The 25372-nt window shown below is 41.7% G+C and overlaps 1 protein-coding gene across 1 annotated transcript in view; it reads left to right on the top strand.

Annotated features, from left to right (window-relative positions):
* Window positions 1–20059, top strand: part of LOC121047679 (sodium-coupled monocarboxylate transporter 1) — a 36340-nt gene extending 16281 nt beyond the window's left edge. The window contains exons 4-15 of the mRNA XM_040503132.2: window positions 668–735; window positions 2969–3126; window positions 7245–7385; window positions 8594–8723; window positions 9591–9679; window positions 13180–13289; window positions 13918–13985; window positions 14076–14162; window positions 14804–14964; window positions 15069–15175; window positions 18071–18165; window positions 19504–20059. Of these exons, the coding sequence (XP_040359066.1) occupies window positions 668–735; window positions 2969–3126; window positions 7245–7385; window positions 8594–8723; window positions 9591–9679; window positions 13180–13289; window positions 13918–13985; window positions 14076–14162; window positions 14804–14964; window positions 15069–15175; window positions 18071–18165; window positions 19504–19596 (1307 nt within the window). The 3' untranslated portion in view covers window positions 19597–20059. The remainder of the gene's footprint in view (window positions 1–667; window positions 736–2968; window positions 3127–7244; window positions 7386–8593; window positions 8724–9590; window positions 9680–13179; window positions 13290–13917; window positions 13986–14075; window positions 14163–14803; window positions 14965–15068; window positions 15176–18070; window positions 18166–19503) is intronic.
* Window positions 20060–25372: the final 5313 nt, after the last annotated feature.

Below are 25372 nucleotides of genomic sequence, written 5' to 3'. Positions count from 1 at the left end.
TGTGGCGCCACCTCACGACAGTCGCAGCAATCAGGAGACAGTGCAATGGGGATGGGGCGCTTCAAACAAAAGGCTCTCTTGAGTGCCTAGATTTGAAAGTGCTTCCAACTGCTTGGCGAAGATCACGTGATTTTTTGGTCGTGCTTTCAATGAAGGCTGTCCGGGGGTGGCGAAGGTGCCGACTGTAAATACCTTGCGGCGCCTTTCCGTCTCTTCGCCCATTATGCCACTTGCTGTGAGAGAACGCAAGCAAGTGCACGTGCACCCAATTTGTGCCTTAAACGTTCGCCATTAAATTCCAAGGGATATCTATGGTATGAATATTTATATCCCTTAAATCTAGCACCCCTAGAATTGCTAACACGGCTTTCAACGCCGCTGTCGGCCAATAGTGAATGAAAAAATGTCTATAACTGTTTTCACGAGAAAGGAGCTACGTCTTGTTATCTCTTAAGACAAAATACACAACCTAACTATACATTTTGTGGATACTGTACGTATTTGAAATCGATACTTTGAGTCGCTTATTTTTCTGGCCGATTTTGGAGAAAGCCTCAGGGTTGAAGCCTCACAATCGCCATGATTTTTGTCTATTTATGTTTGTGCGCATAAACAACAATTGTGTGTGATGCAAAACGAAACATTTAAGTTTTTTTCTTCCCCGCAGTTTTTGGCATCTCCTTAACTTGGTGCAGTCTTGTTATTGGCCTCACAGGAACCATCTACACCGCTTTGGCAAGTATACACATTGCGTTTGATTGAATTGCCAGATCCCATCAAGATTGCGGACCTCGGCCATCAGTTTTATGATTACAAAGGCATTGAGTCCCGTGGACATTATTTTTGCTTTTAGTCTTTGAGCGTTGTGAGCTTTGACTTCGGCACATATCACGCTATTATAGCCTCTCCGATAGCACCCTAACTTGCAGTATTTATTTCAGTAATCTTATCCAGTGAAGGGGAGATGTGGCATTTTATTTAGAGGTCACGCAGGTTCGATATTAGAAGTGCGCTCACGTAAAAGCTATAGAAATCTAAAGGATAAAAACTCTCGATATTGTACCGCCTGCTTAATTTCAAAAATTAAATAAATATAACGTATGTGTGCTCCACAAAAATTACAGTACAACATACAGGCGGACATATGCGTTGAAATTTATTCACTTAAAAAAAATGTCTTGAAAGAAAGACAACGCAACAAAAGGAGTACTATCGGCATTTGCATCGCTTATTGCCCGGGATAAAATTTTTCAGTCACTGAGCTGGTGGACGCATGCGCAGCGTCTGACATACCGCACAGCAGAGCAACAACGCATGCTCAGAAGGCGTTCTACAGCCCAGCAGACAAAGATGCTAGCGCGAAGAAGGCGGGCTTTGTCCAGACGCAGCCGACGCTACAATCAGATTGGACCAATGAGACATCGTCAAAAGTGCACCATCATGATGTTCGTTACGTTTCTGGACGTGTTTTATTATTCCTAAACCAATTATAAACAAAAGAAAAGGCAGCAACTGGCGCTTTTGACGCGGCTCAATCGGTCTCATATCTCGTGGCGTCGGCTGCGTCTTGACTAAAGTTGAACTAAAGTATAGCATACTCTTCTTTCTTCGTGAGTATACAGGGCAATACGTATAAAACAACACGCTGCTTACAAACAAACACGCGCTCTCCCACACAGGCCGTGGGCACTGCGCGTCTACAGAAACCAAGTATGCGTGAGGAGAAGCATTTGCGCATGTGCACTAAAGACAGCAGCGCCATCGCAATGCCATGACGTCTGAGAGTTGAGTTTGTCTTATAAACCAACACGCTGCTCACAAACAACCCTGGTTTCGCCCGCGCCAGGTGTGGGCACTTCGTATGCGCAGAAACCACGTTCGTGTGAGATGAGGCGTCTGCTCGCGCGCCGTAGAGAGCCTACTTTACAAAGTGTTCGCAACTGCTCAGTCAGGGTCACGTGGTTTGCGGGCAGCGTTTGCAATACGAGCTGCGAGGACTCGGTGAAAGCGTTCATCGCCTGCTGCAAGCGTCTGCGAATTTCGTGTAGATGAGTTATACAGACAGGAAGACAATATATAGGGTCTAATCGTCATGGCGGACCAAGTAAATAGCTAACATTTCTTGGTTCACTTTTCACCGAGAAAAAATAATCGTGGCCCTAACTAAAAACTTTCTTAGCTCAATGCATATAGAATTACAAATTAAGCGAATCTCAGAGAGATTTGGTGCGCGTGGAAAGCGGGTGGTGTGGAAAAGTCACCTTTCGTGAAACGGGCGCAATGCTGGTTGTTTGAAAACGCCATTTATGATAAGAGAAGAAAAACTGCGTGGACGCGTTCACGCACCACTAGCCTTCTGCCTGTTGTGACGAGTGGCAACTTTTGCGCACCGCCGCTTTTCCTCACAGGTCCTAAATATTTCTAAAATACACTAATTTAGTGGCTTTTCATGACGCGAAGAAAGTGTCTATTTGGAACGATATCTTTATTTTCAACATTTAAGGAGGAAAATAACAAATGTTTGTTATTAACCAACTTATTTTGACGATTATGTCCTTATAGTATATCCCCCTTGCCGTATAAATCACAAAAGGAATATTCGCTGAAGAAGAAGAGGACAAGATGAGTGGCACACAGTCAGGGCGTCCTGTGTGCTAATCATCTGTTTTACTCGTTTTTAACGTATATTACTATTATTAATACGACCCTACCAGCCTAAGTCTCAGTCCTACTACATGCAACTCACCTTTACAGAACGCATTAGTGTAGATTTCGCAGTTTCTTTAATGAACGAATCTGTAAATCGTTAAAACTTTACCCTGGATAATAGAGTTCTGACACCATTCAAACAAGAAAGGTTTTATTCCTGGAAGGCGACAATCCTTTTCGCTCCAACACTCGTGTTAGAATGTAGCGCAAAACCACAGGTAGCCAATGATCTCCACAGTCATGGGATTTCCCCCAACAGGGAGGTCTTAGGGGTGTCGTATGGACCGACTGTGCGCAAGCCGTGCTCGTACTCTTGGCCCCCATAACCATCATCACCAAGGTCTTGTACGACTCGTATTACAAGGACGTCAGACTTCGCCCACTGAGTGACATGAACTGGAAAGCATTCGCGTTTGAGTAGGTCCCATTTTACTTGCTCTAAACCTATTTTTTAATAATGACAAATTTAGGATTCTATGGGGGTTACATTTAGTTCAGTTGGTGACACTTTAGTTATAGCGTCATTGCATTTGTATGGGCATAAGTTAAGCTTGCCTTTAAAGGAACCGGGTATTTAGCTGATCGATACGTGCAGGAAAAACAAATACCTTACTCTTCCCGCAATTTTCTGTCTGCATTGCGTCCCCGCCTCTAAATTCTAAGGCAGATAGAGAAACAAATTTACACGCTGCGGACACCAACCCCCCCCCCCCCTCCCCCCTTTGTTTTGGCGTTATCTAGAGCAAGATGCATTTAAATACTAGGAGATTACACCGTACTCCACGAAAATTCAATGTTATTGGTGCGGACAGGTTTTACGAAGTTTCAATGGCTGTACGCGGTGGTGAAGCTTCGGGGTTTCCCCTTGAATTGAGAGGTGTGGTTGGCGCTATCTATCGCACGGGGCTTCTCTAGCGTCAGTGGAGACAGCCGTTCAAACGTATACGGTGTCTCGGTACGGTCCGCGGTAACCCTCTCCCTTTGATTGTGGACAGCGCGAGGCGCATGGGTTCTCTGCTATGCGAAACGCCCGCACTGCTAGGGAGGTATTCGACGCTATAGGACCGCCGTTTGGTGCAAATGAGCGGAGCTAAGTGCATTCTCCTTAGTAAAATAGTTGGTGCCTCTGTGAGCGCCTTTTTACTACGATTGACCTCACGCATGAACGAAGCTCTTTACGGAGCCGAATGCACCTCGCGTAATAGGTATTTAGCGGAGCCTTTTTCCTATGTGTGTGTGTGTGTGTGTGTACGCGTGCGTGCAGGCTTTCCTGCGGTCTTTTTGTAGCTATAGGTTTTGCGGTCCCGGTAATGCAACATTGGTGATTTGTTTTTGGAATGCATGCAGTGTCAGTAATCCATTGAGAGGTTTAGCTTGCCATGAAGTAAGCGTAGCATTTTATAAGTTATCACATATTTTTGACATTAATACTTTTTTTTTCTAGAAATCAATATATTTGCCTGTATGCCGGATTATTATCTGCTGACACGCAATATTTAAGGTGGTTGGATCAATACTAGAAAAGAGACCGAAAAGAAAAATACTAAGGGCATATCACGGAAATCAGTTTTATTTTTTTAACTTGTAACAAATCGTGCAGCACGCGACACAAGATAGCGCAAAGTCTCAGTGTTGGTTAGTGGGTGTTGAATAAAAATAGGAAATACATAAAAATATAATTTCCGGCTGTGGCTAAGTTTTCGTCTGCACAAACGCTTCAAATACACGTATAAACATGCCTACGCTTCACAGCGCACAAGAGCACACACACTCCAAAAGTTCACTCCCACGAAGAAACACACTCACACTGCGCTTTCTTTGCGTGAGCGAACTTTTGAAGTGTGTATGCTGCCGTGCGCTCTGAAGTGTGAGCATGAACCAACAACTTGTCCAAGAGGAAGTATTGATCAATGCATAAACATCTACAGAAGAATGGTGGATTGCCTGACATAGGTTAAAATAACAAGCAAACCAATGTTAATAGTTGACTCCGAAAATTCCCATACCAACCCGAGGCATCGAAATAAAAATCTTCAGGGCGTCAAAAATATAACCATACCTAAAAATGCCACTTCCATATACTTACAATTTGCATAATTCTGGTTAATTACGCTTCACATGACACTATGAATTAGGCAATCTAGGGGCCAAGTAAAAACGCGAGAGTGTTGTGATTAACAGAATGTATGCAAAAATATAAACCCCGGTCGGGGGAAATAAAAATGTCAACCAGGCCAAGCACGCAAACCTCCACGTTTTTTTTTTATTAACATATTATGAGGTGGTTTGGCTGTCGTATGTAAATGTAAGTGGCAATGCATCGCTCATCACTCCCTTCCTTACTTACATTTTTAATTTATGTTTTTCAACTGGGGTGTTTCCACAGCTTATGCAAAAAGCTAGAGTGTCTGTGCTTTAAATAATTATAGACCTATCTCTATCTTACCGGTTTTTTCTAAGGGCTTAGAGAAACTTATTCACATTCGTCTGTCAATTTTTTTTAATCAGTATCGCGTAATTACTAATGATCAATTTGGGTTCATGAAGCATCGCTCGACAGATCTAGCATTACTAGAACAAAAAGAATTTATTTTAGAGAGTTTTGAGGTAAACCAGATAGCTTTAGCCGTATTTATTGATTTTACGAAAGCATTTGATTATCTAAACCATAATTTATTGCTAAAAACTTTTTATTTTTATGGAATTCGGGGCCAAGCACTTACGTTGCTTCAGTCATATGTGAGTAATCGTAAGCAGTTTGTCTATTTAAATGGGTTTTCATCTAATACAATGTCTGTTTTTTCCGGTGTACCACAAGGGAGTATCTTGGGACCTTTGCTATTTAACATTTATATTAATGATATTGTTAAAATAGATTCTCTTGCTCAATTTGTTATATATGCAGACGATACAACCCTTTTATTGTCGGCTAAGACTAGTGATGAACTTATCAACTGCGCAAATGATACGTTAACAGGTTTGCAAAATTGGACATCCGACAACGGGCTTAAAATTAATAGTAGTAAAACCAAAGCAATTTTCTTTCGAACCAAAAATCAAAGCGTTTTTATAACGAGAAGTCTCGTAATAAATTCAAAGGTTATAGAGATAGTAGAAAATTTCAAAAGTCTTGGCGTTATTTTTAACCAGTGTTTGTCTTGGGACGACCATGTAAGCTATATACTTCCTCGATTGTCCAGGGTCATCGGATTAGTCTCACGAAACCGCTTTATTTTACCAAACAACATTAAACTACTTATTTATCAAACTCTATTTGTATCCCACTTAAACTACTGCCACCTGGTATGGGGTGCAACCATCAGTTCAAATCTACAAGAAATACATCTATTACAAAAAAAAAATTGTTCGCCTCATTGCTAATGTTTCTTACATTTCAAGCTCCAAGGGCTTGTTTGAAAAATATAATTTGTTGCGTGTTTTCGATATGTATACATATAAACTTATGGTCCGTTTTAAGGTAGAAAAAAAAAAGAAACGTGGATATTCTGGCCAAACTTTCTAAACTAAGGGAACATGTTACCTCCTATCCAACTCGTTCGGCGGCACGTTGGGCTGTGCCTCTTTGCCATAAAAACTATTCCATGCAGTCTCTAAAGTATATGCTACCTACTTTACTAAATTTCCTCTTAAACAAAAACGTTGATATAATGTCTGTCGCAATGCAAGATTTATTTTCTTATTTGAATTGAATATATTACTTTTCTGTGATAGGTTATAATCTATTTTTGTATACAATGTTGATATTTTTGTTGTTGCTTTGTATTTCTAATCTGTCATGTGGAAGTGTAAGGGAGCAGGGGGCTTCGTCAAGCTGTTAAACAGCTTTTTCCCTCTGTTTCCTCCATTCCTGTATCGAATGGGAAATAAACTTTATTATTTTTATTATTATTATATTTAGCTGCGACATTTTTATATGGAAGCACACGACTAAAAGTAAATATGATTGAGTGGAATTAGATTGCACACCATACCAAAATGTTTTTACCGCGTGTTTAGAAACTTACGCATGACAGGTAAATAGTGTGATATGGTAATAAGACAGGCAAACCACCGAAATGATTTAACCGCTACAATTTGTCATACAGATGGATCTGAATATTTTCTCCTGATGAAGAATGTACGAGCCGAACTCGAATGATAGGTTTTGTTTGCATGAAACTAACACAGCAGATTTTGAATGATACAGAGTGAAAGGTCTCTATGATAAACTAAAGACCAAAGCAACGCGCTGCCAGGTTCAATCACGAACCAGTTAGGAACTACGTGTTATTCCGGCGTGCGTATCTCCAGAGACTCGCGCACTGATACGCGCGTCGGGTAAATAAACTACCCGGTTTGTAACTTGCTGGTAATTGGACCTAACAGCCACTAGCTTTGGCCTTTCGTTCATCGGAGGGATAGACAAGGCATATGCGCACTACGTCCTATGTATATTCATGCCTTAGCTGTTTCCAGAAATGATATGTGTTTCATAAAGAAGTGCAAACGGATTAATTTTTATCAAATACTTACAGAAGCAGTTTTGACCTCACAAAAGAGGAGAATGTATGGGCGTGTTTGTTTGGTTTGTCTACAATGTACGTGTACCGCGGTGGCATCGACCAGATGATCGTTCAGCGCTACCTGGCGGCAAGAAACCTTAAGGATGCCCAGAGGTAAATGAGTTATGACAATGTATCTCACTTAAAATAATTACAACGGTCGTTCAAGCTTGACCGGAACTTTTAATACCAAGAAATTGTAGAACAAGCTTTGTAGTGCAACAAACCTTGCCGAGGACGTTGAAGTGACTATTCTTGAGTATCTGGCGCCCGGAATAACGCATTCGAAAAATACGCAGATGTTCAAACTATCATTTTGTCGAGCAGTGTCTCGGCATATTTAAAGCTACGACGCATAATCAAACTTATGTTGAGCTGGTTTAAATTTGGAAAATTTGCAAGCACGGTATGGGGAACAGACAATCTCACGGACGAGATCGTATGAATGTTGCAAACGGTTTTGCAAGGGGCGACAGTCGGTAACATGATTAACTGCACTAACACGTTCGTCCTACGGCAGCCATCAGGATCATTTGTTCTGATACAAACGCATTATGGAGCAGCCAGAACGATGTCAGCAGTGACCGGAACCGAAAAGGAAATATTTTGAAACCTTGGCATAGCTTTGTGTATGACGGATTTTCCAATTTCCCTGAACAATAAAAAGGTCCATTCAACTTTGAACGCCCCTTCTAAGCGCTCTACAGGCATGCCGGTAAAGCTATTTGGCCAGTCTTAGAACGTTTTAAAATTGGAAAATACTGTCCGCACTGGCGGGAAATCAGTCCCAGAATTACATTAACTAAACAATGAAACCTGACCAATGGTATGCTTCTTCCTCTCGGTAAAGATTTTGTACATTTTAATTAGCTGTTTTCTTATTAAAAAATGTAGAAATACTTAAAAAACGTAAGTTCAATTAAAACACGAGCAAACACTTAAAAAAGCCTTCGAACATTCGTGTACTATTTTTCATAACCTAGAGTCTGAAGGTGAAAAGCATGCCTGACGTTTCGAGATTTTGTACATAAAATATTATTTGAAGGAGACAAAAAGAGTAATGTTATTTTAGTCATAGCACATGCTCATGCAAACATCGTATTTTGTTACCAAGAATTGAGGGAGCCCGTACTGAATGCCACTTAAAAGTGTACGTAAGGAACAGCGTCATTAGACATAGACGCATGGAATTATTTATTTAATTGCTTTGTTTATGTTTTATTGAAGCCAAAATATGGTTCTTTGAATAATGTTTCCGGTACATGTCAGCACCACTAAAGTTGCTCATCTGTAACTATAATGTTTCGCAAACTTTTTTCCAGAACAGCTAAAGTGGGCACACTTCTCCTCTTCTGTTATTACGCGACAGCCGCCTGTCTAGGCTTGGTGATGGTCTACTGGTTCCGCGATTGCGATCCCTTGCTTTCCGGAGCCATCACCAGCTACGACCAGGTGAGATTAATTTCTTGAGCATTGATGTGTTATTTATGATTTTTAATGAGAGTGACGAGATGTTCGGACTTTTGATGTTTGAAAGTTACATAGCAAAACCTAGCTAACATTTCAATGTAGCTAAGTAAACAGATTTCATAATGATCAGAGGTGATAAGAATATATTTCGGAATTAGTGTTTATGAGGATAGCCATTTCTTTCATTTCCAGACACTTGTATGTCATGCAGAAGGACAGAGCTATTCCACCATTATTTTTTAAAACAATGTTCTGGTGAATGTTTGGGCAGTGGGTATTCAGGCCCTGTAGGCGTCTAGGATCATCTCTGTCGATTTCATATTTTGCCACTGCAGCCCGTCTGCTAACCTTGGGACTTTAACGTACATCAGTCAATAGTGATGCAAGACCGCACGCCTGTATAACGGTGATTGTGATCAAGACGCGCAAGGGGGGGAATCGATCCCCGCATCCCTGAGTTCTGGAACGCGAGCTTTCGGTACACGTGCTTCAAGATGCGAAAAGCTAACAAAATACGGCACCGATTCCCACTCCTGCCCTTAAAAAACAAAAAAAAAAAAAAAAAAAGAAACACTGAGAGCATAAGGTTACTTGGGCATTTTGATAGCCAATAGTATTGTTGTATTCGGCCGCCACAACGTTCAGCGTTGAAGTCCCATCACTAGGGTATCACACATTTCAAATTAATAAAATATTATTGCTTAATTCACAAAAATGCCCGACAGGTTTATAAAATATATTTCCTTGTAATGTCATGCCATAAGATTTGTAAGCTGAGGTGACATCTGATATACTGCAACAGGCATTTAGTGACTTTAAACAAGCACTCATTGACTGCAAATGTCACAGATTGTACCTTACTACGTGAGGAAGTACCTGGACGAATTTCCATGTTTTACCGGCTTGTTTCTAGCTGGCGTTGTGAGCGCCGCCACGAGGTAAGCAGAATTATATTGTGTCAGAAACTATTGCGCCTTTATATTCTGAACAGCCTTATTTTTTTCGTATCTTGCAAAATATCAAATTAAATAACCGCAGACAAAACTGCCTTCGTGTTGAGATAGCCCTTTTGTCCAAATGCAAAAACAAACACCGTTATCACCCAAAAGACTGAGTATAAAAATAATTCCAGCGGTGGTCGTGCATTGCATTCTTGCCTTCGTCATTAAAGATCGGTTATAAAACACGTTTGAGAGGGAGAAATTGACTGTACACACTATTTTTTTTACTCTAATGTAGTTTAATTTGATGACTCAAAAAAGCTTCTGGTTTACTTTTTATATGTACATTCAGCCATACAGTACGCATCAGAATATCGCCTCATGGCATGGTATTTGCTCAAGTATATCTTCAACACAAGAAGAAACCTATCAACAACCGATTTTCAGAAATGTGTCCCTACAAGAAAGCAGGATTTGTTCTGAAGAATAATGCCGAAACCTCTATAATTTATTTCAGCATGAAGTACGCAGTCTGGGAATACTTTTGCAACAGAATATCCGACAGCTGTCCCCCACGACTCTGTTAGAACATCCTTTCCTTGAAAACAGTGTGGATGACATTTCAGCGGGTTTGTGACTTAATTCGACAATGACACATGATATATCTGCCTTGACACATATTGCTTTTGGTATCTTGGCATAGACACAATAAATTTCCCCTTAAAAGAAATACATAATAATAAAGCTGCACGATGTCAAGTTACACAAACTTGGCGGTCAATTCTGCTCGCCAGTGGTTATTCGGGAAAGGTAATTTTTCTTTGAACAATTAAGTGTTTTCGCGCAGTGTGAGAACATCGTGTAGCATATATTTTCGACGTTTAGTTCCACGATTATTCTCAGCCACTATTGCTTATACTGAAATAACATATCAAAACTTTTAGAACACGTCCGTCTTTAATCATTTCTTGCTCACTTGTTGGGACACGCCATCTAGACGGAGTTCTTGAACGCTATTCATTTGTAAACAAAACAGTATATATAAACCAATCAACAGAGTGTATGGATACTTTTCATAAAGACGTTTTCAGGTGGTGCACTTGTTATACTAAAATTTTGTTTTCATACTTTTTGCCAAAAATAAAGTCGTATTGTAATCATACGCAAAGGAATAAAATCGAAGCGAAACCATCTAACTGGTACTTTTATTCACAGATGGCGCCACGTAGAACGAAAAGGTACATTCAGTTTATGAGATGAACACCCAAAAGCAGATCCAACATATTCGAGCGGCTGTTTTATATGTGGGTTTATGCTTGGACAAAGAATATATTTTCATTTTTAATTTCTGCAGGTTGGAATGACAGACGTTTCTCTCACATTTTGTAAAACATCCTACCCATGAGATATTTGTTTAATAAAAGCACCAGATAAATACATCTTTTTGAAACCTGAATTACACTTTTTGTTCAGTGGCTGAATACTTCTAGAGAAGACGCTATACATGCCATGTCAGCTAGATAGGCACTAAAACACACCAGAAGAAAAATAAATATTTTAAACTGCCACACTCACTCGCCATATGCGATTTTTTCTTCAAACAACTGAGGGAAGCTTGCAGTGCTTCACGTTATACAACTACAAATCAGCTTGAGCCTGAAAAGTAAAATTCAAGTTGAAGCCAAGTTAACATATCCATCTATCATTACAATTATTGTGGAGTTTTAATTGATTAGATTAATAATCAGCTGCATGCATAGACAAAGCTATCAAGTGTGCAAGGTGACGTTATATTGTAACGTAGGCGAAAGAGACGTTGGCGGTGATAGAACCCAAGAAGGGTTTACTGAGCTGACTGCAAAGCAGGATCAAAGACAGCGAAGGGCCGGTGCGGTCTATCTGCTCGCAGTTCTTCAAAATTGCGCGGGGCACGAGAGAGCGCCGGGCGCGAGCCCCATGCAGAACCGAAAAAGACCGGGGCTCGATGTCATGCGCGAATAATCGAGGCGTTCGTTAAGTGTGGCAATATTCATCCACTAATATTTAATATTTCGTAACTCAAACACAATCATCAGTTCATAAAATCTTAATTAAGTAGGGTTTTAAACTCTTAACTAGGCTGAAAAGAACGTGCTTTTTAGACCAAAATAAATCATATATCTATATATTGTCACGAACGATATATGATGAGGCGGCGAATAACCGAAGAAACTAAACGTTTATTGGGACGAACTTGTGCCAAAAACGAAATACAGAGAGGCTAGCGTCGCAGGCGTCGATGTTTGCGAAACAGTAGAATCGAGCGCTGGGGCGAGACTGACTCCGGCTCGCCACGCGGAGCCCCTTTTGTACACACGCGGGCTTCTGGAACAATCGGCGTTGAAGATTCGGCGCGTAGAACATTCTGACGTCGAACATGCAACAGAGTTCTAGAATTTACCAGAACTCTAAATTGCAAGAATAAATAAAATTCGCGTCGCTCCCAGGAATCCAACCCTGGCTCTTCGCGTGGGAGGCAAGCACGATAATCGTTAGACCACGGCCGCGCTGTCTACATGACTACCTACGCGCGCGGCAATATATTATGAAAAAACAGTTAGGGCGCAGGCGAGCTGGTGTAGGTTTACCATTTTGTTAGACCACCTGAGGCTGGATAGAAGAAACACGACGACTTCTCAAACACAGAAGTGTATTTGAGACGTCGTCGTGTTTCTTCCAGCCGGTCTCAGGTGGGCTAAAAAATGGTAAATATATTATATTTTTTCCTTCCTTTTTTACCAGAGAATTGGTTGCCCTAGCTCGAAGAGGTAAATATTTATCACAGCATGTATTTTAAGGCATGGCGGGTTGATAAAAATTCATTAGATTACTAAAACAACGCGGACAAATCAAATACTCGGCACTTTCATTAACAACATTTTATTGATGTAAATCCCCCCACGCTAGAGCAAAACTCTGCGTTATATGTTTTGCTAAAATAATCGTTTAACGGTATTATTTTACGTTTTGATTTGCTCATAATATAACACAATGTAAGTGATGAACAAAGTGGAATTTAAAAGAAAGCTGAACGTTCCGGTTTTCTCACGAGATTACTACTTCTTGCTCGTGTTCAAGCTACTATGATGTTTCTTGCTTGATTATTACTTGATTTAGATACAAAGCAGATGCATATATAAAGCATCAAATGAGATACAAACTGTAAGTAAACATAATTTGAGATATATCTGTGAGGGACACGTTTAATTTAAATCATAATGATAAAATGGTGTAATTTAAATGCCAATTTAAATCATCTCGATTTTTATTCCCGACCCCGGCGGTTTTAACGTATCTAAGCCTTTCGGACAGAAGATATAAACACCTTCACATCACTGGAAAATTGAAAAGTCGAAAAGTATGCGACACTGAAGGTTAATATACCGAGGAAAACGTCTTCCTTAGAACAGTGAAAACACTGTGCGAGATTTCTTCTTTTTTCTTTTCTTTTCATTCAGCACAATATCATCACTGATAAATTCTCAAGCTGCTGTACTTTATGTGGACATTCTATCGAAGTGCTTCCACCTCAAAAGCAATGAAGCTTCGAAAGTAACAAAGTTGCTTGGTGAGTACACCCAGTTGAGTTCGGTAGTATTCCCAACTTTATTTCTCTAATAACAGTTTCTGGTCGTCAAATTGAAAGTTGTATTTGAAGAGAACCTAAATTAATATCTGCATCAAGTATTAGCTTATGGGTGCTGTTTCAAAAACACGGTGATACATTCAAAAAAGGACGCTATTCGCCACAGACGTATTTGGAGCTAACCAACCCCTTGATAATTGCAATACGGGAGTGTCTGGGAACAAGAACAAAAGCCGGATAAACACAAACTATACATAAATCAGTTAAATATATATTTAAATTTTTATATATTTGAAATAGAATACATACAAACTTTTAGCATCCAGATAATTTCCGCTGTACCTTGTGCAATTAATTTGGCTTTTTACTGCCTTTCTTGCACAAAATAGTTGTTTCTGAAATGATATATTAAATAACTTTTTGTACATCAAGAAGAGCAGATGAAAATAAACAGTGACCATTAAATTGAAAGAAACGCCTAGGGATATAAAACTAAATGGATGCATCAGTCAATATTTGCAACATCCTTGGTTCAGTAGCTGATTACATATCTTGATTAGGAGTCAGACCAAAGTATACACCCCAATTTTTCGTTTTGTTATATTCGCAGCTTTTGGGGTTGGTGTAACAATGACAGCTTACGGAATGGCAGCGCCGTACTTGGGATCCGCTTGCAGGGTATGCCTTAACTTTATCACATCTCAATTGCAAAACGACGATTCTCGTCTTAAGAGGTTAGATCCTTGTTAATATTCTTTCGTTTTGTAGATCATAATGGTGCTGTACAATGGCGCTACGGGTCCATTTGTAGGACTATTCTTCTTGGCAATAACCTTCCCATGGGCAAACGGATGGGTGAGTTTGTTATAAAGCGATCACTAAAATGTTTAACACACCTTAGAGGTATAATAATACATAATCTTTATGTAGATGTATTCCAGAATGCACCAGAACTGAAGAGCCCGGAGGACGCTTAAGCGTCGCCTTTAAGAGTGGAACCCGACAGCGTTTTCGTGAACCCGCGCTCATTCCTAAATGGTGCAAGCGTCTTTCCGTGGTTTAGACGGCAGCGTCACGTTTAACGTGACGTCTCGTGTTGATATTAAAGTTATTGCGCCAGATTCGTTAAACAATCTTTCCACCAGACTTAGCGAAGAAACTTTCCGCCAAAGTTGGTGGAAAATTACCCGTTAAATTTTGCCGGAAAATGTTTCGCTAAGTTTGGCAGAAACACTTTCCGCTGAACTTGGCGGGAATATTTTCTGCTAAATATAGGGAAGCATTTTCCGCCAAATTTAGCGGGTTGATGGGGTCATGACGTCAGAGACACGTGTGACGTCAGACGTGACTGCGCGTGTTGTATTACGGGATTTTTCTATCCCACCCATCCCAACGCCGACGCCGATTTTTTATTTTGTTTTCGACAGGAGTTCCAAATTATTATCGCAATAAAATGTAGTATTGCCAGAACCATGCATAATAAATTGTCTTCCCAGGGTGCAGGAATATCAACTGCGGTGTTCAGCATCTTGCAGTTATGGCAGATGCTCGGCAAAACATTCAGCGGCTACCAACCTCCTAAGATGGCTGTCACAATGGACTACTGCCCGGCGAATAGTACGAGCCAAGTAATAGAGTCATTAACAAATAACGACAGGTAAGACAATAGGAAGAATTGAAAAAAAATTGATACAAAATATGTGCGACACTTTCTTTAATTCTTATATCCTTTTTCTGTCTGATGGCTCTTTTTCGTTTCAGCAAAATAGAAGACTTATTTCCGCTGTACCGACTGTCATCTTACTGGAGCAGCTTCATTAGTGCCATACTGACCATGATGTTCGGCCTTATTCTGAGTTTATCTACAGGTAATCATGCACTATTAGTTACTACTTCCTTATAAAGATGACTACAATTGCGAAATCTGCTTAGCAAGGCTTACAATGGGTAACTTCCAGAATAGACACCCTGAAGTGACGGCAACCGCTAGTGTGCACATTAAGCCAATTCGAGTTGACAGCTTTCGATTTTCGCTGCCTAAATAAAGCTCTGGGTATATATTGTGTCATGCGTAGATGAAAAATTAAAACATAATTACAAATTTTACAGTCAAAATATGTAAGATTTAGAGTTCAATCAAGAAGAATTGGCACCCGAATTTAAAACAGGTAATTTTAATTTCACAATCAAAATAAGTATTAGAATAATAAACAAATTAAATACTTCTTTGTTTCGACTGGCATTTGCGTAACCCCTGTCTCCAAAACCACACGGCGCAGCGTGTCATACCTAGAGAGCATATATCTTTGGCATTTCACGGTTAATTTTGTGTTATTCCGATAACACTTCCCATCCCTCAGTAGGTAAAAGTGTATTAGATGAAAAGTATTTGCGAAAAGTAAGATGCACAATATCGCTCTGTAAGAAGTTTCCACATTCTAGCTTCTTATTTGCTGTCTTTGGAGTTATCATTCTTTTAACACTGCCGTTACATACAATTCCTATGCGATCCATTCTTTTACAAGTGAGAAAATACTATCAACTGACCTGATAGGAAAAACAGTTCGGTAAACGCGCGCAATTAAAATATCTAAAACTTTGACACCTCACACACTATTTGGAGATTGTCCGAAATAACGCGGTAAAATTGTGTAGTGTTTCCTTATTTATTTTGAAGCGGCCTGCTTCCACGATTTTACATTAAAGGTTGCCTTGCAAATTTCATAAAAAAGTATATCCCTGAGGCTATTTCTTGGTATGTCTCAACTCGGTACGATTACATTATTAGTGTTCTCACCTGACAGCATTGCATAAATTACTACACTTCCGAGTCTTACCCGTGAATATTCACGAAGGTTTGTCAACCATGGTCTCGTGGCTTGATCAGTCGTTCCATACCATTTATAAGTAAGCCACAAGAAGGCGCGCTGATATTTCTTCCTGCTAGACACATGAAGAGGCAATAGTGCAGTCGGCACAAGCACCTAAACATTATGTTTAATACAATTGCCTAACACGTCCGGCAAACAATACAACCAACCAACCAACCAACCATTGCCTAACGACGAATTTTACGCACGCCACTCTGCATGTTCGTCTTTAGGAGTATTTATAAATGTTAACATGACTAAGTTTTGTAAATACAACAAATAAAATAGTGATCCATTGACCCCCCTTTCGGTGACATTTTCAATTGAGAAAGCCTCTCAGATAAGTCCACTGTACGCGGAGCAAAGAACTCTCACTTAAATAGCGACGACCAGTTCACGCTTTCCACTTTTCCTTGGCTTACTCCTCTCTCGCTTTCTACCCTATCTATCATTGCCTGTTTCATCCATTGCCTGTTTTTCCATGGTGAGGAGGATCTACTGCCTTGCAGAATTCCGAGTCTGGTCGTCGGCCTTTAAAAATAGGAGACTTCGACGTGTAAACAATTACGATAACAGTACCAATACTAAAGATAATTTATGTAAATTCAACGGGGAAATAGAATGGGGTGAATATTTATGGTAAAATTTACAGAATTAAGTAAAATGGCGTAGTTTATCAAATAGTGTTTCTGTGGATCGGTTATTTTATGGGGGGTTCACGCTGCTACATCAATGCGTGCTTTGAAGCAGGTTATAAAGGGGCTTCAAGTGCATACAGATATTTTGCGAGAACGTTCCATGATAGCATGAAGATAAGAGCAATAAGCACTCAGTCACTTAATTTACGTGAGCGTTTTGTCGTTAATTTGAGAACGGCTATATTGTTGTTCGCTACTGCTCTTTAAGAAAAACTATAGTCCTAAATCAAGTGTACATACCTTTGAAAACAAAGGGTTTATATCTATGTATATATATATATATATATATATATATATATATATATAATCCCTTTCTTTTTAAATGTGATATATATTTATATATATATATATATATATATATATATATATATATATATCCCATTTGAAGGACACCATATATCTCAATTAAATATATATTGTCTCCATCTCTCTGTCACCTTCGACTGCTGCGAAAAAAATTATTTTCGTGGTATTGGATATATATTCCTTTCATAACTCTCCGTCATTCGAGAATTTGAACATGAGGATCTTAATTCATTTTGTGTCCTTAACATCATTCCGCGGCGTGCCAAACCTGAACCGCTTGTCGACGTTACGTATCATCGTAATAAAGCTTGCGCGAGCATAAAATCTTTTAGATATCGAAACAAAAATGACCCATTGTGCGGCGGCAGTAATAAGGGTCGACAGAAAAAACTATCACAGAATTCTAACGATGATCATATCTGGAGAAAGGGAGCAAAGAAGACAATTAAAGGTCGGATGAGAGTTGTGTTTCTCCTTTGTCCCGCATGTTCCCGTTCTACAGCGTTTATTATGGTTATTCTTGTCCAGCTGGCTTGCATCTTTTCATTAATTGCATTATCATCAATCACACACGGCATTCGCGCATGTGATACTTAGGCACACTAGCATTTGCGTTACCCTGTCCCCAAAACCACACGGCGCAGCGTGTCGTACCTGGAGAGCCCATTTTCTTTGGCATGTCACGGTTAATTCTGTGTTATTCCGATAACACTTCCCATCCCTCAGTAAGTAATAGTATATTAGAAAAAAGTATTTGAGAGAAGTGGGATGCACAATATCGATCTGTAAAAAATTTCCACATTCTAGCTTCTTATCTGCTGTCTGTGGAGTGATCATTCTTTTAACATTGCCGTTGCATACGATTCCTATGAGATCTATTCTTTTACAGGTGGCCGCAAGCAATACAAGCAAAATCTTCACTTAACGAGTAAATTATTTCTTAAGCTATGGAGGAAGTTAAGTTTACTATCCTACGATAAATCTGTAAGTTCTTGCATTATATTTGCGCTTAACAATTTACAGGGTGCTTCTTATATTCTTTCAGATTTGTTTAAGAAAAGCCTTGAAAGCTACACTTATGCGGTTTGTGCAGGTGAGCTATACGGCCAGGGGAACACAACATAGGGAGATAGTCGCAACTATCAGTCGGCTAATTAAGTAAAATTTGTTAATTAACTTTTTAATTAGTGCAAATAGACACATATTTCCAATTAGAACCTTGCTGAGCATCATCGAAAAACCACTAAATCAACTCTTTTTAGAAGGATACAACGTCGGGGCAGAATTTTACGTCGTTCTGTAAAAACGCTCCATTTGGAAGCGTTTCTAGATTTGGGTTTCTTATCGGAGCGCATCTTTGCGCCACCGGTCCCGCTCCCCGGTGGTCGCGGCGCGAAGCCGCCGCCTCGCCTCCCTCGTAGAATGGAGGGAAGTAGGGCGCACGTGTGTTGCGCGTCTCAGCCACTGGGGAGCAGGACCGCGGGCGGGTAGATGTGCTCTGATAAGAAACCGAAATCTAGAAACGCGTCCAAATTGAGCGTTTTTACGGAACGCCATAAAATGCTGCCCCGGCGTTATATCCTTCTAACAAAAGTTGATTTAGTGGTTTTCGATAATGCTCAGCAAGTTTCTAATTGAAACGATATGTCTACTTGCACTAATTAAAAAGTTGTTTAAGAATTTTTACTTAATTAGCTGACTGATAGTTGCGATTATCTCCCTATACTATGTCCCCCCGGTCGTATAACTCACCCGCTCAAACCGAGTAAGTGTAGCTTTCACGGATTGTTTTAAACAAATCTGAAAGATTAAAAAAAAAACTGCATAACGATAATGAGAAGAGCCTTCTGACAACTGGGCCACTGATAATATACCTCGTGGCAGTTATTATACTCCGCGACAACGTTTCTTGGCGATGAAGTTGAAGGTACAGGCCTGCGTTCCCTCTCCATTTTGACTGTGCGCCGGCTCTCCTTCTCTCCCCGGAAATGGGGAGAGAAGGAGAGCCGGCGCACACTCAAAATGGGAGAGGGAACGCAGGCCTGTACCTTCCACTGCATTTCCAAGAAACGTTGTCGCGGAGTATAGTAGCAATATGAAAATGTTGTTTCCTTTGCATTTTGAACTACTTTTTTGCTAAGGATTTGTGATAGAGTGAGACACCCTGCACATATCTAAGAACCCCCGAAAGGGAGAATAAAGAATCTTAGTTCTATCCTGGCCAATTAGTTACGATGTCATATTTGCGCACAACATCGTGTATAGGTGTATATAGACATTAAAAACATCTAACTTATCGACAAAATGCACATTTTTTTTCAGGAATGCGAACAAGCTTGCGCACCCAGGACAGCCGAGTGTAGCTACGAGTTCAAAGCAGACGACGTCCAACTTGCGGAGGAAACGCCTATGTGACACTTTGGGCGTATAAAATACTTGGAAGATCGCCGAACTTGCGAATATTACACGTGTATGAATATTTAACTAAAAGCTTGTGCCGCATATTGATCTGTTAAAGCCGTGAATTCCCCATAAACTGTCGGCACAGTGAAATTTCAATCTAATCACAACTTAGTAATTACTAATTATCGTTTTTTTGTGGAGGACTTTTTAAAATTAGGAAGAGGGGGCGGTACGTAGTGTGCTACGTTCAAGGTATTGCGATCCTAGTGATTTAGTCTTTCAAAACAATAGTAACCTCATTAAAAGTGTTATCAAATAAAACACCGATTAACTTGTTAACACTTGAAGTCGGGATCAATCTTCCATTAAGGAACTGCACCGTGTGGACTAAAAGGTGATCTTTGTAATGGTGGTTGTATCTCTTTCTTCAAGCAAATTATTCAAACTGTTTGTAAAGGAGATAGACACTAAGATGGTGGTAGAATATTTTATACAATAAAAAAATCCCGTTTCTTTGTTTGTTTGTTTTTGGTTGGGGCTAGAATATTTTGCTGTGTAGTGTTCAGCACCTGTTTGAGTGCTAAGATATCTTCAAGGCACTGTAAAAACACTTGATAACTCCATCATTTATATATATATATATATATGTGTGTGTGTGTGTGTGTATCTGCGTGTGCGTGCGTGTGGGGGGGGTACGTTATACTATTGCATTTTATCTATGAGGCATAAGTATCCGATAAGAAAGAATCTTGAAAAATTTACAAATGCTTCATTTGCCATGTTTCGCAATGTCTGTAAAATTATGTAGAAATCGATTGCCAAAAAATAATATTTTAACCACTCATCTTTACGCTTACAATATTTAAAATAAGATATTAAACTTCTTCCTATATATATAGATATATTTTATTTAGGTACCAAACAGGAACTTTCGAGTGCTGCGTGTAAATGCGAATTTCCACTTCTTCGTGATCTGCAATCTTTGGTCTCCCAAAAGTTTTCTTTTCTTCTGAACAATTCTGGTTATGGGTTCCTTATTACGAGAGATTAGGTCAGGAGGTATATCATGTCAAGTGAATTAAACATGTCGACGAGTCGCCCTTTGTTCGATTTCACTTGAAATCACCTACACTCCGTTTTACCATATGCAAGACCACAGGTAACGCTACGAGCAATCCTAGCCAATCCAGCTTTTCATCCTACCACGTGACTACGGGCCCCGGGCGTCGCTGCGCACTCTCAGAAAACTACTTGACGCTCACACCGCGTTCGATTGGCTCCAATGACCAATACCGTCCTCGGCAGTCCGTCGTGAGGTGCAACGAAGTATCGCTCCGAGTTGACACTTTATTTGATTAAGATTCTAACTACAGTGGACCACGAAAAATAAATAAAATCATCACTATTGCGTTATTTAAAGCTTACGTTTTTTTTTTTTCTTGTTTTTTTTTTTGTTAATGATCTTCGTTAATATTACTTCGAGTATTGTGCCCTGAATATATGAGCTTAGATCGGGCTTCAAGTCCAGTGTAACAAATATTAAGCAGTCGTGTATTAACGGACCGTCAGGGCCATAAATGCGACACATTACGGCCAACTCGTCGGGCGACGGCGTCGCGTTCACGAACCCCGGGTGTGTGAACAAAAGCGTTCGGAACAAAATAGAGATGTGAACATTTTGTTCCAAACGCGTTTCTTTTTGTTTGTTTGTTTTTGTTCTTGTTACAGAGTGTTTGATTGCGCATTTTGTTCCGCTCCATTTGGGAAATTTCGAAATAATCAATGATGTTGCTTTAAAAACGCTGATAAAAGAGTACTTTATTTGCTTCGCGAGAAACGGGATATATACAGTTAAATCTTACTTCAACCGTGAACAGATATCTAAATCGAAACTACGGCTTCGTCTGGAAAGATTGGGCTCGGGCCACCAAAAACATGGCTATCACGTGGTACAAGAAGTCACGTGATCCTCTACGCAACGACGGGCGGGATTGGGGTGGGACAACGGGCTGCCGTTGGGACGGGCGCGTGCCAGGCGCTAGTGTCGTCTGCACTGCACTCTTCGCCACCTTTTGGTGTCTACGCCACTCGACGACGTGTGCAAAGCTGCGAAATCAGTCTGCGCACGTAGTGTGAAGGAAACTCCGTGAGACAATATTCGCAAAGGATGAGACGACGACGACGGCGGCAACGGCGGGAGGGCCGGACGGCTAACATCAGACGCGTTGCACAGGCACGTTAAGGCATGACCCCACTAGCGGGAACGGCGTTGCTGGGCGGCACCGCCGTACAGCATCCCAAAGCGAGAAGGCCACATTGACCTCTGTTTTGCGAGGCGTTATAGTCACGTGACGGCACTGGATCTCGCAATATGATTTCTTATTGTTTCGTCGTCCGCTCTTCATTAAATTCTTCCGTTTCGAGCCACATCCTTCGGATATATCAGCATCGAAACCGCACTCGCTGCCTACATGGTAGGTGTCCATGATAACCTGGTGATCAGCGTGAATCTGATCCTCCTAGCTTACTCGTCGATTGTGCGACGTCGTAGCGCTCTGAACGGAAGGAGGCGCAGATTTTGGGTCCGGCCGAGTTGGTGCTACCGAAACACCAAATAACAGGTCAATGCTTCCTTGCCCGGCGGGGTGCCAGAGGTAAAGGCTACATTTGAAGGTGACACCAAATCAACACAACATCCGTCACTACACAGGCAACATTCAACAAGTGCCACGGAGAAACTCAACTGTAATTCCAAATTCCTCTCCGTTTAATTTCCCCGCGGTTATTCTTAGCCTCCTTATCTAGGTAGTCTGGATGCGTCTTGTCATATAAAAAGCGCAACAGTCGCAGAGTTTCCAGGAACCGCTCTGGTAAGAATGGCATTGGGGGAAATAGGGATAGCAGACGAAACGAAACAAGGCTACGCACCTTTGCAGCGTGAAAGATGCGCGGAGAACCGACTTGCGCGTTGCCATAGCGTCGCAACGTCACTATCTACTCTACCTCCCATTGGCTCCTTTCTTCTTCGGCTAGGAGCGGCGAGCACTGAACCGCGCAAGGACAGGCTGGCCTGGCGGCGCCGTCGCGTCGCTGAGGGCGAAAATTGGTTTTAGTCGGCAGCTGGAGGCGGCCAGCGTCCCGCGGATAGCCTCCGCGACGCTAATGTGGTCGGGCCGTTGAGCACGTCACCCCTTACACATGCCTGTAGAACTAAGAAAAGCTAAAAGGGGCAATGGTGATGACCTTTAGCTCAATCTTGGCTACGCTCACATCGTAGCCTTGACTGCGCCGGTAGCTGCACCTTAATTCGCCCGCTAGATTCAGCTGATTTTCCCAACTGGCGCTTTGCAAATCTTGACGGACCGTTTAAGAAACATTTAGACAGAATTAGGTCATAATATTTGACGTGTGGTCTTCCTACGTGATACTGAAAAGAACCGCATTTTTTAAAAGCAAAAATGAAGCGCAGTTGTCCTTTAAGTATAAAGCGGGTTGTTAACGCAGTGGTTTAGCTCAGTGGTAAAGCAGTAAAAAACAAATGAAAAGCACAGTGGTAACGGTTTCGCTCCACACGCAGCGGACACAGGATTGATTCTCGCGGACAGCGGGCGATCTCTTTCAAGTTCGGCAACATCGACGACGGACACCCTACTACAACATCAACAATGGCGACAAGAACAACAACAACTACAGCACCAACATCGGACGTCATATCCAGTGGTGGGAAGACTCAATGACAGCTATCGCTGTAAAGAATTTTATATTGTATATATCCTTCGTGTGATATACAAAGACGGTCGTGGCAGCCCCTGTTACTGTAGTGTGCATCCGCACGTTTATTGGTGATACACGCCGAGTACAGTAAATTACAAGTCAGCCAACCGAGCGCACTTGGTTACTTCATACATCGTTTTTCAATTGGAACGAGGAAACAGCGCAAAAAAAAAAATGAAGGACAAGAAGAGGACACAGACAGCTTAGACGCTGACTAACAATTTTTTTTATTATATCAAAACATTAGAGTCGGAAAACCTTCAATAATATATTACACCGACGTCAACACACACTAGGCTCCCATCGGCTTAGATACTATCTCTTTCTGTTACAGGGCAACAGAAGGCGCAACGACACACGTGCCTTCCTTACATTGTGATATGTGAAATGCGTTAGTATTCTCCCTCCTTCTTGCGTTTTGGCGCATCATTATCGCGGTTTCTTCGAACTTAGGGGCGCACCCAGACCTGTTTAATGAATTGCTGAATGACCCATCGGGGACGATCTTACAGACAATAAATGTTTTCTCAGTTCGATCATTCACACATCAACCAAATTGTTGAATGTACTGTTTTCCGCAAGATAGCGGTATTCTATACATAATCATGAATTCGTACGCTACATACTGTTTTCTACTGCGTTAGCGAACGCTCCGAAAAGATGAACTTATTCAGCGCATTTTGGAGAGTCAGATGAGTCAAGATTCGAATGTCGCGAGAGATGAAGTGCGAGATGTGTCGCGGGAGGCTATTGACGTCCATGCAGGAGTTGACAGTAGTGAGGGGCGCTCCAACGATGGTGATCTCCAGCTAAGGATCCGATTCCATGAACTAGAGCTGGAGATCCTTAAGATGAGGGCGGACCACAGACATTACGAGAGCGAAGCCGGGGGGCACCTGGGGCTTGGCGGAAGACAAAGCGGGCGCGGTGATGTGCGTCACTACGTCAAACTACTACCTCCGTTCCGAGACGACGCCGACATAGAGACGTGCCTCACAGCCTTCGAGAAACTCTGCCATGTCCACAAGATGCCCACCGAGCTGCAAGCTAGCCTCTTGGCGTCTGTTTTGACGGGGATCGCTCTCGAGGCATACTCCGAGTTGTCCTTAGTGGAGGCGGAAAACTACGCGTCCGTGAAAACCGCGTTTTTCTCCCGCTACCACCTAAATGCCGACGCCTACCGAGACAAGTGCAGAAACACCAAGCGAACAGGTACAGACCTGTGCACGGAGTGGACAGCGAAGATCTGTCGATTCTTCGATCGTTGGATGAAGGCGGATCACGTTGATGATATGACGAGAATGAAGAGCTTGCTCGTCATGGAGCAAATGGAGCGAGCTCTGCCGCGGGAGGTGATGACCTGGGTCCGAGACCGGCAACCAGAAACTCACGAGGAGTTTGCGAAGCTCGTCGACCGCAACGATGAAAACCGGAAGTCGGGGGGCAATCCGAATGTTTGGCCTAAAACGAGTCGCACCTCCCCGGAGAAGCGGGCCGAGACTACCTCGCGGTCGTCCGCTGACAGCTGTTTCAATTGCAGCAAAGTCGGCCACTTGAAAACGGATTGTAGATCCGCGCCGACGTGTTTCAACTGTGGGCGACAAGGACTCGTAACGAAAGTCTGTAAGGCTGCTCCATTTCCTAGAGATGCGACGGGCAACGCACGGCCGTCGGGAGGGAATCACCCAAACAAGGCAAAGCTGCCGCTTCGGACGATGCAAATGCATCAGGCCGGCAATGACACCATCGGAACAGATGCATTCACGCAGCTTTGTTGGCCAGTTGTGGTGAACGGAACGGTAGTGATGGGCTTTCGCGACGCAGAGAGCACGATTACGCCTGTTGATGAGCGCCTCGTAGGCGCCGGGCCGAGACTGGAGTCGCAAACGAGCATCCACATGCTCGAGGGTATGTCGCAAACGAGCATCCACATGCTCGAGGGTATACCCTCGAGCATGTGGATGCTCGTTTGCGACTCCAGTCTCGGCCCGGCGCCTACGAGGCGCTCATCAAC

Source organism: Ixodes scapularis, unplaced genomic scaffold, assembly GCF_016920785.2.
Source record: "Ixodes scapularis isolate PalLabHiFi unplaced genomic scaffold, ASM1692078v2 PGA_scaffold3__209_contigs__length_174095766, whole genome shotgun sequence".
In the NCBI taxonomy this organism is placed as follows: Eukaryota; Metazoa; Arthropoda; class Arachnida; order Ixodida; family Ixodidae; genus Ixodes; species Ixodes scapularis.
The sequence above is the reverse complement of the archived record's forward strand: the minus strand, read 5'-3'. Positions and strand labels throughout refer to the sequence as shown.